At 38.0% G+C, this 14,590-nt stretch overlaps 1 protein-coding gene across 3 annotated transcripts in view; it reads right to left on the bottom strand.

The window, feature by feature from the left end:
• Positions 1-14,590, bottom strand: part of LOC109169879 — a 44,337-nt gene that overhangs the window by 2,730 nt on the left and 27,017 nt on the right. For all 3 annotated transcript variants that reach the window (XR_002052295.1, XM_019318770.1, XM_019318772.1), the window contains 14 exons: positions 13,800-13,854; positions 13,256-13,386; positions 12,158-13,141; positions 11,994-12,070; positions 11,011-11,464; positions 10,813-10,899; positions 10,305-10,457; positions 10,019-10,203; positions 8,487-9,014; positions 8,197-8,374; positions 7,959-8,101; positions 7,729-7,855; positions 7,360-7,581; positions 6,025-6,381 (listed from right to left, as the gene is read on the bottom strand). Coding sequence is in view for 2 of the 3 variants with exons in the window: in XM_019318770.1 (XP_019174315.1) it covers positions 6,025-6,381; positions 7,360-7,581; positions 7,729-7,855; positions 7,959-8,101; positions 8,197-8,374; positions 8,487-9,014; positions 10,019-10,203; positions 10,305-10,457; positions 10,813-10,899; positions 11,011-11,464; positions 11,994-12,070; positions 12,158-13,141; positions 13,256-13,386; positions 13,800-13,854 (3,681 nt within the window). In the remaining variant the exon portion in view is untranslated. The remainder of the gene's footprint in view (positions 1-6,024; positions 6,382-7,359; positions 7,582-7,728; positions 7,856-7,958; positions 8,102-8,196; positions 8,375-8,486; positions 9,015-10,018; positions 10,204-10,304; positions 10,458-10,812; positions 10,900-11,010; positions 11,465-11,993; positions 12,071-12,157; positions 13,142-13,255; positions 13,387-13,799; positions 13,855-14,590) is intronic.

Below are 14,590 nucleotides of genomic sequence, written 5' to 3'. Positions count from 1 at the left end.
TCTATATGACAGTTTGAGACAATATGCGACAGCACACTAGAAACTCTCTCTTCACTTTCGTAACATGGAATCATCCTTTACGATAAAGGGATTTTTTTCCGCTCCGCTGCTGTCACCACCCATCTAGGAAGCTTCGTCGGCGACCGTGCCAGCAAATTTTGGCGACGATCTGGGCAACGCGTGAGGCTCACGCACTGCCGCAACCGGCCGCCACGCGCTGACGCGTGAGAGCTTTTCGGCCACCGGAAAAATTTTTGGTCGCCAATTTCTGGGTCGCCTAGGTCCCCTTGGTTCTGGACTTAGTTTGGACCATTGTCTTTTACTTTCCGGTCAGACTGTTTCGTAAGGCTCCCTTTTTTGTGTGGTTTTGTGATTTATTTTGGTGGGTATAATTGTGTTGCTGCTGCTGCCTTGGAATCTTGTGACGAAGAGGGTTATTGGTGAGGGGCTTGCGTCTAGGAGTCTTTATGTTCATGAGCTCTAGAAGGATGGAGTCCGTTGTGTGTTTTGATGCTGTCTCGTTTCATATTTTAGTGTTGTCTCTTTTTGTGTTTTGGTGCTGTCTCGTTTTTTGTTTTGGTGCTGTCTCGTTTTGTGTTTTGGTGCTGCCTCGGTTTGGTGTTCTCTCTCCTTTTTGATGCTCGTTGATGGGGGCATGCTTCCCTTTTGTTAGTCAAGATGCTTCCCTTTTGCTAATAAAGAAATTGTGTCCTCCAATTTGGAATTTGTCTTCTTTACCTTGTGTGTTCAAGCTTGTTCGGTCCACTTTGTGTTCACCCGGAGTTGTGGTATTGGTGGCGTTCACAACTTTCATTTCGGGAGGAATATCCAATCTCAAGCTTGTTCGGTTACTTTGAGTTCACCCGTTCATGAGATTCGTGGCGTTCGAAGCTTTCGTTGGAGGGGGAGTATGAGTATCCAATCTCAAGCTTGTTCGATCACTTTGTGTTCACCCGTTGATTGTGGGATTCGTGGCGTTCAAAGCTTTCATTTCAAAGGAGTGTCCTAAATGGACTTGAGTTATTTGTTATTTAGTTATTTTTGGTTATCACTCATTTGTGTAACAAGTTGGGCATTATTAATTAAAATATATGCTCCAACTTGAGGGGGAGTGTTATGGAATATATATTTGATATATAGAATCTCTATATATTAGGCAGTTTAGGGTCTCAGGTAGGTAAGCCATATGAAAACTTGTTTCCTATTCGTAGTCTTCTAATTCCTATTTATAGGGTTTTGTATTCTCTTTTCTATATGAGAGCTTGAGACAAAATACGACAGCACATTAGAAATTCTCTCTTCACTTTCATAACACAACCTTCTCTTGTATAAAGTAGCAATCAACCTCAATATGTTTGGTCCTTTCATGGTAGACAGGATTAGATGCAATGTGTAGAGTTGCCTGATTATCACAAATTAATCTCATAGGACCAAGCTTACAAAAATTGAGTTATGTGAGGAATTGCTTCACCCAAATTAGTTCACAAGTCTCAAGTGCTATTGCTCGGTATTCTTCTTCTGCGCTTGACTGTGCAACTACATCTTGTTTCTTGCTTTTCCAAGAAATCAGATTACTTCCAAAGAGTATACAGTATCCAGATGTTAATCTCCAACCCCAAGGACATCCTGCGTCTGTGTAACCAACAATTCCTGTATGTCCGTGATCTTTGTAGAGTAAACCTGTACCTCGAGATCTTTTCACATAAACTTCTAATAGCTGCATCCCAATGACTTTGACATTGCTCTTGTAGAAACTAACTAACAACACTTACTACAAAAGAAATATCTGGACGAGTGATAGTAAAGTATAATAGCTTGCCAACTAATCTTCAGTATCTACTTGGATCGGATAGAGGCTCTCCCTGTCCTGGAAGAAGTTTGACATTCAAATCCATGAGTGTACCCCCTTTAGCCACTAGTAAATACCTTGTTTGGATTGAGCAACTTCAATACCAAGGAAAATGTTAAAACAAATGTTTCTTCAACATAAACTACAAAATATATGCTCTTTCCGAATAGATGTCTATAGAAAAAAGAGTGGTCAACTTTGCTTTGAATCATGCCAAATTGTTGGATCACAGCAGTAAATCTTCCAAACCAGGCACGTGGGGATTGCTTCAGTCCACAGAGAGAGCGTTTGAGGCGACAAACAAGATTAGTTCCAGTCCTAGCCACAAAGCAAGGGGATGCTCCATATATACTTTTTCTTTCAAGTTCCCATGTAAGAAGACATTTTTGATATCGAACTGATAGAAGGTCCAGTGATGATTGGCTGCCATTGAGAAGAAGAAATGAATGGATGTGATCTTAGCAACCGGTGAAAAGGTGTCTGTGTAGTCACTACCAAAAACCTGTGTGTAGGACCCCCTTTAGAGAAGAAGAAATGAATGGATGTGATCTTAACAACCGGTGAAAAGGTGTCTGTGTAGTCACTACCAAAAACCTGTGTATACCCACTTTAGCCACTAGTCGGGCTTTAAGCCTATCAACTTATCCATCTGGACCAACCTTCACATTATACACCCATCTACAACCACCCACAGTTTTTCCAGGAGGCAAAGGAACTAACTCCCAAGTTCCAGATGTGTGTAGTGCTTCCATTTCATCAATCATTGCTTGTTTCCATCCTGGATGAGTTAATGCTTCTTTGACACTTTTTGGAATAGACACAATAGATAAACTAGTATTGAAAGCACAATATGATGGAGACAATCGTTTTTGTGTAAGGAAGTTATAAATAGGATAAGGATTTCGAGTGGATCGTTTACCTATTCGATTGGCAATGGGAGAGCTGGTATTTTGGACCGTGTGAGTGGGCGCTGGTGTGGGACATGAATCAACCAAACATCCATCCTCTTGAGAACCTTGACGATTGGGCCGCGGGTAGGTGAACAAAAATGGTGAACAATGTCTTTCTTAAATGGTTGGCATTGGTGTAGTTTTTTCAGGAACATCGGGAGATACAAGCTCTATGAAAGTATGGACAGGGGATAATTTCTGTGGCTTCAAGTGGTTTCCCTAAGAAGTCAGATTCTTTAACTGAAGTGGAAGAGAAAAAGGGCGTAGTTTAAAAATGTGACATCAAAGGAGGTATAGAAACGATGTGTTTTAGGACAATAACACCTAAAGCCTTTTTGGAGGCGAGAATACCCAATGAACACACATTTTATTGCCATGGCATCAAGTTGCCCTGGTGAGGAATCATGGGCGAAGCAGGTACACCCAAAAATCCGTAATGGAAGGTTGTAGAGAGGTTATTGTGGGAGTAAAAGATTAAGAGGAATTTTCCCTTGCAAGACAGCAGGCATTCGATTTATGAGATAGCAAGAATGAAGTATAGCGTCCCCCAAAATTTCTTAGGAACCTTGTAGTGAATGAGCAAAGTGCAAGATGACGAATTTTTCGTTCAGCAAAACCATTTTGTTAAGGGGTTCTAGCACCTGAAGATTCATGAAGTATTCCATGTGAGAAAAAGAAAGAAGTGAAAGAGTCAGTAAAATGTTCTTTGGTATTATCACTGCGTAGGACTTTGAAAGAAACTCCAAATTGATTTATGATTTCATTGTAGACTTTTTGAAACACATCGAATAGTTCAAAACGATTTTTTGTTAGAAAGACCCAACTATACCGAGAAAAATATCAATGAAGACAACAAAATATAAGAACCCCAAGGTGGTTAGAACACAACAGGGTCCCCAAACATCGAAGTGAACTAAAGAAAATGGTGTATTAGCCCTCTTATTCACTCTACTAGGATATGAGGACCTCGAGTGCTTCCCAAGTTGACATGAGTCACATTCTATTTCTTTTAAATTGGACAAACCAGGAACATGCTGTCTTAATTTATTGATATTGGGGTGCCCTAATCGACAATGGTTGAGGAGAGGTGAAAGAGTAGCCATGCAAGCTATGTTTGTATTGGTGGAACATAGAAGATGGTAGAGTCCTCGTGATTCATATCCCGTACCAATTGTCTCCCTCATCTATCGGTCCTGAATAACCACAAAATCAGAAGAAAATGTTGCCAAAAAAATTGAGTGAGTAAGCCAATGGATTGAAATCAAATTGAAAGGGTAACTGGGAATGTAAAGAACATGGTTTAAAGAGAAGGAATAGATAGTGAATTTCAATTCCTTTAGCTTTTCCCTTTGATCCATCACCAAAGGTAACCGATGGGGGAGAGAATCTGAGAAGTCAATTTGGGAGAAAATGAGGGATTACCAGAAATGTGATTGGTGGCTCTAGAATCCAAGGCCCAAACAAAGTTTGATTGTGAAGCAAAAGCAGTTTGGGAGATGTCAGGAGAAATGGTTGTCTTGGCCTTTAATTGCAAAAATTCTGCATACTCAGCCTTTGAGATAACTTGTGTATTTGAGTCCTCAGTATTTGAATTCCCAGATTGAACTATATTAACCATAGTTGGTTTTCCATGAACTTTCCAACATAAACGAGTAGAATTTCGTCCTCCACCTCGGCCACCTCGACCTCTTCCTCTATTGTAACCATGATACTTTGAGTAGTAAGAGCAGAATGATCAACAATGGTTGATGATGATATATTTCCTTTACAAAAAGAAGAGACTTGAAGAAGTCTTTTGAACATTTTATTAGTGCTTGGAATCGCTCCATCACCGAGTATACTATTTTGAACTTGCTCAAATTCTGGTTCAAGCTTGACAAGTGTAAGAATGACAAAGAACTTGTCGCTTTGAGTAAGTTGCTCTTCGGGTGATCCTCCAATAGGCATGAGTTTATTGAATTCAGCCATGAGTCCTTGGACTTTCCCCGGAGTAAGGGACTGCCATAATAAATTGCATAGTTGGGCATCAGCTCTTTCCCAAATCCCAAATATTCCTTTTATGATGAATTTCTTCTATTGTGGTAGTGAGGTGATCAACCACTCCTTGACCCATAAATCATAGTTCCACGGCTGATGCCCAATCTTGATAATTTTGGAACCCAATAAGTTTTTCACTAGTGATACTCCTAGAGAGATTTGGAACATAGACTTTAGGTTGATTTGGGAGAAGAGTATTCTGGACACTGTTAATGATTTCTTCATCTTCCATAGTGATCACAAAAAGGTGAGAAAATCAGGGTTGGGTCGCAAACAAGGAGATAAGACAATCTGGAAAGTTTGGCCGGAAAAAGGTCGCCGGAGATGGAGGCGCGTCGGAAGGCACGTGCGGAGGTTTCTGATGGTCGGAAAAAGATGGTCAGGGTCGCCGGAGCTTCCTACAGAGGTTTCTACACCAGAACGTCAAGGGAGCGAAAAAAAAAAAGGTTTTCTTGAAGGAGATGGACAGATGAACAACGTTATCAAAAGGAAACTGGAGTAATTCTCGGGCCCTGAAAAGGTGGCTCTGATACCATGTTGAAAGACTTGAGGAACTGAAAGTATCTTTCTATTTCATGCACTCTTACAAGGAACATCAGATTACAACTCAATATATAGCCCAAAAAGGGAGCAGGGAAGAGACATAATAAATGAGAAATCTGCCCAAGGAAACTACTCCTCTCCTCAAGGCCTTTAATAAAGCTTAGGCGAGGCTGCTCAAGGAGATATTTCCAACCGAAGACATAAAATCCAGTACTAGTAATTAATTACTCCATTCACAAATAACTCTCTGATAAGAAAAATCACACTGATTTAGAAGAACATATTTAATGCAATGTAGAGAAATAATTTAAGTGGTATAATTCCAATTTGCCTATATATTAAATGCATCAGGAGCATAACTTTTTTCTTTCACTTCTAATTTTAAGGGGTCCTTTTAGTAAAGAACCTATACAATTACACTATTGAATTTATTCAATATGCCAAATTTTTTTTTTTTGACATCGGGAAATAAAAATTAAGATAGTATTTGACTGATAGAGAGTAGCAAATATAAAACTTGATAAGGAGTTCGTAGCAAAAAAGCCTTGCGCATTTGTTTCTAGTAAAAATGCATGCCCATTAGGTTTTACTCCATATTTCTTAAATTATGCCTCAAACAAGTCTACGGGGGAATTATGATGTTACCTGCCCTTGTGCTTTGTACTCATCATATGGCCGAAGCAGATTATCAGCACTAATTACTCGAGGTAGCCTCCTCCGTAGGAGTTGATCCTCTGAAGCAATAGCTGACGCTATTTTCATTCTCATAGCATTGGCACCTTCTGTGGTTTTTGACAAAAGATCCAAAACGCCACTAACAGGTTGAGCAGCAGCACCAATTAATCCTTTTCCAACACCCTGAACAAAACCCTCAACCCCTGAAGCTTTTGCTCCCTCAAGGGGCTTAGTTAAAATGCCAGTGACACCACGAAAAAGGCCTTTTGCGAAAGCTCCCCCACCTTCTCTAATGACATCACCAAAATCCTCAACACCTTTGCTTTCCTGAAACAAATTATTGTCAAAGGAATGTATATTGAACAAAAAGACCTGCACTATTTGATCCTGTGTACATGATACATACAAATTTGTCAAATTGTCTGGCATATAATACTTTTTCTCCTGCCTACACGCCGTGTATAGAACAGAAAATGTAAAAAATTATCAAGGAAAGAATGGCCTGCATGCATCGAGAACTGTGCCCAGAAGGGAGGTTGATAAAAGGCATCTTTATTACATTTGCTTATTTGAGTAGACCCACAGAAACATCATTAAGTCAAAATATACAAGATTATTAAGAAAGAAATAAGCCAGAGCCATGAATGGATGTTTCCTAGATAAGTAAATACTATTAATAAAAAGAATGGCATAAAAAATACTAGATTGACAGCAAGTAGTCCAATGGATGTTTCCTAGATAAGTAAAGAGGCATCATATGAAGGGTCATTGACTGAAATGGGCAAGTTTCAAAAGGAGTGGATAAAAATGGGCAACTTCTAAATCATGGACAAAATAAGGAGAAACTCCATTGGGACTTGCGTTTCTGGTAAAAATGACGCATGATTTAAAAGTTGCCTATTTTTGTCCAGAAACGCAAGTCCCAATGGAGTTTCTCCTTATTTTGTCCATGATTTAAAAGTTGCCTATTTTTGTCCACTCCTTTAGAAACTTGCCATTTCAGTCAATGGCCCTCATATGAACCCCCCCCCCCCCCCCCATTAGAGCTTGTTAAGAGCATATGGGTTTATAAGGCCATGGGTTAGACTAGCTAATTGGTTGGATTCAATCTTTTAGTGTGGTTTGACCCATGTGCATTATAGCCCAGTTGAGTGACCATGGCCCAATCTTAAATTATAACAGAGCTAAAATGAAGCAATTTAAGTTCCTAGTGAAGACTTATCTAGATGTATTTTTCACACTTCTCTTTTCTCCAAACCATGAAGAACAGCTAATGCAATAGGATCAAGTAGTTCTTCCATGAACCTGTTTTTGTCGACTTTGGATGAATTTCTTATCCATTGACAAGGCAGCAACACCTTTACTCATGTGTCCAAGTGCACTACTTGCATTGCCAAGTATATCAACACCAGAGAGCAACTGGAGAGGCTGGCCAAGTAGATCCTTTTTAATGTTTGCAATAGCATTACCAACAAGAACACTACGCTTCATCAAGACATTTTCCAGAAATCTTTGATTTATGCGGACCTGATAACGATAGAAAAAATAACATAATTGATACAAGAGAAGTAGTTACCCTTGTCTCTGGAATAGTTTTTCTTGATAAACTAATATTCTCAAATAACCAGATTAAACACAAATTTCTATTATGAGATTAGGCAAGTCAATGCTTACCGGCATATTTTCGGTATTCCCAAGTGCAGTCATCAAGCTTGACCAAAACCCTAGAACACCCACTGGACGTTGTGTTGGGGACATGACCATCGAGACTTTGATTCGAATTTCCGAGATGTTAAAAACACTGTCAGTTTAGAGAACTCTAGTTTAGCCCAGTTTTCATACAGGCGGAAAAGAAACCAAACAACAAAAAGGAAGCATCATAAACAAGGCAGCAAAATTCATACCCAATTTGAATGATGGGATCAACAGAAACAGAAGTAGTCTGTGTATCAAATAACCTACTAAGGTTAGCTTGTTGAATCATCCCATGAAGGCGCCATATTATTGGTTCGTGAATGTTGATTAAAAAAGCAGAATTTTCAGGTCCCTATAAAGGATACACGTGTTAGCATACATGTAGAAGAATACAAGAATGAACTTTGGAGGAAGGGAAAAATGTGAGAAGAGCCATCAATTGCTCACTTGGAAACCAATGTAGGGATACACACAGAAATCCAGTGATCCACTAGACTGCTGTGTCAAGGAAAACTTCAAGATATAATCAGTGTGCTCTTCAATTCTTTGTGGACGGAAGAGAACTGGCATTGGACTTAAAGGCAACTGATTGTCGACCTGAATCCGGCGCATTCTTACTTTTAGGCTGTAAGAAATTAATATGGGAACTTAAATTAAACTCTATCAATAAGCCCAATCAATTAAAAACAAACAAGGCACAGCTTTATAACAAATAAACAATTTAATGAGATATTTACCGGCTAACTCCAGAACCCAGTCCAGTTGAATAAGATAGCAGAAGACTCTGCACGGACAGATATAATATTTCTTCTGGCGTATGATCAATAATAGATAGTCCAAGCTCTGCAACCTCAACAATAACATGAAACTCGGAGTCTGAGGTGTATATTGATTGCTGAGAAGGAGAATTGCCAGAGATTTGTGACAATGAAGGAGTTCTACTTAAATTAGTAGGGGTGTCATTTATTGGCATCCAATCACTGATTCGAACAACATTCATTTTCTCCTCTTTTAGGACAGTAACACGTAAAGCTTTCTCAGGTCTTTCAGTTGTATGGACAGGCTGATGATCAGATATCTCATCAATATTGTATTTTTTTGTAGACGGTTCATTCCCTTCTATCAAGAGCTCAAGCAATCGTTGTCGACCGAGATCTTCCCATGAGAAAGAAGCAGAAGCATTAGGAAGAATAACTCTCCATGCATCATTTGCACCATCCACTTGTCGAAAACGTATAGGCAAAACTAAAGAGCGATTTTCAATCCTGTCAACAAGAAATTATTAATATCATAGACTGAAAAGTTTAGTTACAAAAATGGTTCAAGTGGGCCCTGAAATGAGAATAACCTTGAAATTACAGAACTCTAAAAAGGAAAGCTGACCAATTCTATTCCAATCGCATTAAATAACAGACATGAAAAAAAAGTATGAAACTGAGATGATTATTCACAAGGTAGATGAACATGTGAAGCAGCAAGTGAGGGACAACAGCCACGATAAATACCAATGTCAAGGATTCAAACTGTGTTTATGTTAGACAAAAAGATAAAATAGCAGATTAGCAATGTCAATTATTTTATATTATTTCTAGGACAAACATGGCCAAAATCTTTGAAGTTGGAGCAAGTGTAGTAACCATGAGCAGGTATAGGTCAATGCAGAAGACAAATACACAACATAATATGGTTTCAATAATATAGATATGTTCCACCAGTAGATATGCACAAGATCAGCTATAGTCTTGGGGCTGTTTGGTAAAACTTGTCTAAATAGATTATTGAGATATTATATTAAATAATCTATTTTTACATATTTTGCAAATAATAAGGATTATACAAACAGCTTTTTAGGTTATCTAATCCAATAAGCCATAATTTGGAGATTTTCAATTATGCATAGTCATTACCTTTACCAAACTGGCACTTTGTGCATCTGGATATTGAAAAAACAAGAGCAAAAATTTGGATAAAAAAATGTTATTTTCTTGCTTATTAATGGTCCAAGAGAAATGTAGCTTTAGTGAATGAGGCATGAGTTTTGAAACATGGTTGAGAAACCGTATTTACAAAAAAGTACTATTGCTTGGTTTCTCAGATTTCTAGTCATTCAATCTCCTCTAGGAGCTCGTGTCCTTTTCTTTTCTGAAATATAAACACTTGAAGGAAAATATAGACCATGTGTTGTATTTGTGTACCATGTTTTCAAGTTAGCAGTTTCGTATCGGGGATAATGAGAAGTCATTAAGAAACTAATAAGATCACAATCAACCTGTAAGGACTTGAGAATGACTTTGGTCGGAATACTACTTCAAAGCGTGAGTCTTTTGAACTGCTTCTAACTTCAACCCTAACACGTATCAGGTCACTTCCACTCTCACTTATCAGGCAAATAGACATCAAACCTTCAGAGCCAACACTAAATGGTGAACTCCATTGGTATCCATCCAGCCTTACCTGAGTAAGACATAATAAAGACTCAAGATATAGAAATAAGAATTGAATTCAGATGTTTAGAGAAACCACTTAACCAACAAAAGAGTGTCCATTATACAGACCTTCAATAATTCAACTTTATTATGTTGCCATGCAAAATGTTTTGGAGGATCAGTTGGATGGATCCATTCACGCAACTCAGAATTGCACTGACAGAGGCATATGTTGCAGCCAAGCCTATTAATAAATAAAGTGTGCGGTTGAAAATGGACAACCTGCACAGCCAGGAAGCAACAGTCAAAAACACTCTAAATTCTGTTTTTTAGTTTCTTCTTAATCTCCCATCCCAAAACAATATCATATCAAAACTATAAAGGAACCCGTCCTACAGGAGATATGATGTTAATGAATCTTTTAAATTGAAATCTCAATAAGCAAGAAACATACTGATGTCCACACATTCTTCACCTGTTTTCTTCATAATATTAAAACTTTTGCCACTACTTGAACTAGTAGGTGAACCAAATCAAACAAGTTCAAGGCATGGCGATCCTTTCTCTAATAATTAAACATGCAGAGGATATGAATTCCTTCACATCTTCACATTAAAAATAAAGGTTCCAAGCAAACCTTTGTTCTGTCTGATGTCATATGCAATACAGCAGAAAGCTTGTGATAATACCCATCTGGACCAAAGGCCTTGATATCAACTCGTTGCTGGAGGAAAGACAATGTTGAGTTCAAAGAGGTGCATAGTACATAGTAGTATATAAATCTAATATTATCAGAATCCATTACAGAGTTTCAATAACAGGGTATCCATGTTACCTTCTTTTCTAGTTCAAGAAGAGAGATACCAGGACTGAAGTTTTCAGAGTTTTGAATAGCAACAGAAATGCCCACCCGTGAAGAAAGATACGCATCATTACGAGATGAAAACAACACCACCCCACCACGGCCAACGTAATCTTGTGGAGAAAGCATGCTGGGAATTGGACTAGTATCTTCAATAATATCAAGCACTTGAATGTTTTTTCTAGGACCTATCTGCTTCCTGCCAAACGAAGTAGATGAACCTCTCGATGATAATCTAGCAGACTTAGTTCTTGAAAGCACAAGTGAATCTACGTCTGCTGCACTTTCCACTGCTTCAATTTCCACAACTTGATATGCCAAAGACAAGTAGGACTCATTGCTAATCCAATATGGAACAAAGAACCTTATGGTTTTGGGAGCAGCAGTTGTTCCTCCCATGTCACGTTCAATACTTACACGCAATGTCCTATTCAATAACACCGTTGAAATAATACAATCAGCATAGCCAAGTCATATCAGACTGACATATATGGTAAAGCTCTAATTACTTAAAGTGTTCTTTCCTGGGTGGACAATTAAAAAAAACATTTTATATATGGTGGAAATGCACCCTACAGACTAGAAAATTAAGACCTAAACTTGATCAGTCTTTGTGCTATGAAACAAAATAGATGATAAACACTTCTCCAGTAGTCAACTACAAAACACAGAATTTAAAAATTAAAAAAAAAAAAAAAAAAAAAAAAAACGCATATAGGCAAAATAGAAACTATACCCTGTTTAAAAAGATGTAATATGATATCACCTCCAATTACTATATGATATAAATTTCCACTTTCTCTTCCATTCTGCTCTTTTTGATTGAGAAGGTTGCATCAAACTAGTTCAGCTTTGAGAGAACCTCTCAACCTTTTTTTTTTGGTGATCTGTCCTTAATTACATAAGTAATCAAGTAAACAAAGCAAAAAGATACAACATTATATTCTTAATTATACCTTTTTCTATGCTGCTGGACCATCCAAAATGATGAAGCATGACTATTACTTGTAAGATCCAAAACCAAAACAGGTTCCTGTTTAGTCAAATGAAGGGAAATATCAGACGTGTTTTCAAAAACCAAAAATGTGTGCACGAGCACATTTACATCAAGAATTTGTACCTTTTCCAAAACCCAACCACCTTGAAGAAACAACATAAGATAGAGAGGATTCCTTATATCAGCAGAATAAATGTGCATGCTTTCACGAGATGAAAGATAACCACGATGACGCTCTATATTGCTTCCATCTTTGAGTTTTTCCCAAATTCTGAACTCAGCTCCACAAGGAAGTCGATTTTCCAATTTCAGAGGGGAGCTAACTGATATTTTCCAATCATAGACAGGGGCGTTTAGCTCTGTGTGAAGAACTGAAGCATCTGTGCCAATGCAGAGCCAATACTGTTTACCGGTAGCATCAGGGCAACAGAGAAGTAGATCCATTTTTTCAAGCTGATTAAGCTTCAAAGGAGAAACATGTAGCCTGTTTCCCTGTCTCAAAGTACTTTGTCTTGATAGTGTGCCTTGCTCAACTGAAGGTTGGTCCTTTCCAAGTACATAGGCAGAGCCCAGGACAACAGGATTGCCCCATGCATAAGGAGTCTGAGAAGGATCAAGGCAAGGACGAACTTGCAAACAATGATTAGAGTCCTTAGAAGTGCATTTCCAAGGTAAAACAGAGGAAGAACCAGGACTCAAGAATATGTAATTTATGCCACTTGTTCCCCTCTCCTTAATTTGCTTTCTACTGTGTTCTTGAGGGTTAATCATGGACACATCACATGATGAAATTTCCAGTTTGATATCTGAATCATTGGTTACTGTAGCAAGTCCTCTGAAAATTGCATGTTTTTTCCCATTCTTGGTAACAACCTCTACAGCTACATAGTCATCTTTCATTTCTTTGGTGATTACTGACAGGGGAAGAAACGAGCGAATACTCTCCCATGGACCATATGCATTAAGCCCCACCCAAAAACCTATATCACCATCACTATCATCCTTGCCTCTTTTGTCATTTTGGAAGTTTACCATTGTTTTCTTTTCAAAGTATGAGGTGGAAATAAAAAGCCATCCACGAGAATCTGCGTCATTGTTCAGCTGACCCTGGAGAATATTAAAAGTGCAAAACAAGATCTAAGGGCAGAAAACAACAAACAAATGTTTCTGCTGAGAGATGACAAGGCAGTGAAAAGGAAGTAGTTTGAAGAGAAAACAAACCCTTCTTTTCAGTGGGTGGCACACAATTTTCTCAGCATCAGATGTTGAATGCAGCATTCTGACAGAAGCAATCTTCTTCAAAACACCAGAACCATGTCCAACCGAAAATGAAGATGCACCCACAACTTCACCTACAATGACAAAAGTATAAATTGAAAAGTCATCACTAATTAAACTTTGGGTAAATTACTCAACAAGGCATACATAATAGACTTAAATTTTGTAGTATAATACACGCAGTACAAAATACAAAGCACACATTGAAATTTGGGCGAATTAGAAAACAAAATCGTATAAAGCTGCCAGTGAATACAGCAAGAAACATGTTATACTTTTCTTTATCCCATATCCTGTTCCAGAAAAGATAATACTCCAATAAATTCACAACTTGCCTCGCTGAAAGTATGATTCCATCACAATACAGGTCTCTAGGCAATGAATTGAACAAACCATGTTCCTTTCAAGATCAAAGAGATGAAAATTGGACAGAAAGAGTCCCTCCCCTTAACTAAAATATAATAATATGGATCATAAAGTTTGTTACCTTTTCCAGCCTTTGCAGCAAGATTTGTTACCTCCACTTCCAACTTGGCCAGACCCTACAGCAAAATCACCAAAAATTGAAGGCTGATTAGCTACTTGACTTAAATCCAATAACATGAATCATGACATGAGGACAACCATTACAAAAGGGAATGCCAACATTTTATCTGCCCTTGGAAAGAGAAAATTCTTAAAAGATCAAGGTCATGGTCTGCACAGAGCATATGAGTTTGCTTCTCTATCCCAGGTAACTGAACAACATATGACCAGTGTGACAGTGTCATTGCTGTTAGGAATCACATTTTTGGAAAATCTGCCTCGCATACATTACCATGTATGACTCAGCAAAATAAAAACAATTAACTGAAGATAGAGAGCTACTGCAGTCCAATTTGTGGTTGTTTTCTTTTCTGTAGATCATATCTAATAGAGATGACAGTAGTATCTGAATTTGGATGCATATTTGCTTGAAGCATTCACAAAGACATTAGATCCAAACAATACAGCAATCTAGACCATAGTGCCTGATAAAAGCTTGGCCTTAAATTCACATGCTTAAACAATACTAAAATTGGAACTACATATAATTTAATCAATGTGGAACTACAGATACTGAATTGGAACTACAGATACTAAAATTAGTATCTGAATTCGGATGCATATTTGCTTGAAGCATTCACAAAGACATTAGATCCAAACAATACAGTAATCTAGACCATAGTGCCTGATAAAAGCTTGGCCTTAAATTCACATGCTTAAACAATACTAAAATTGGAACTACATATAATTTAA

This window comes from Ipomoea nil, unplaced genomic scaffold (genome assembly GCF_001879475.1).
Source record: "Ipomoea nil cultivar Tokyo-kokei standard unplaced genomic scaffold, Asagao_1.1 scaffold3321, whole genome shotgun sequence".
NCBI classification, from domain to species: domain Eukaryota; kingdom Viridiplantae; phylum Streptophyta; class Magnoliopsida; order Solanales; family Convolvulaceae; genus Ipomoea; species Ipomoea nil.
This window is presented reverse-complemented; position numbering and strand designations above follow the sequence as displayed.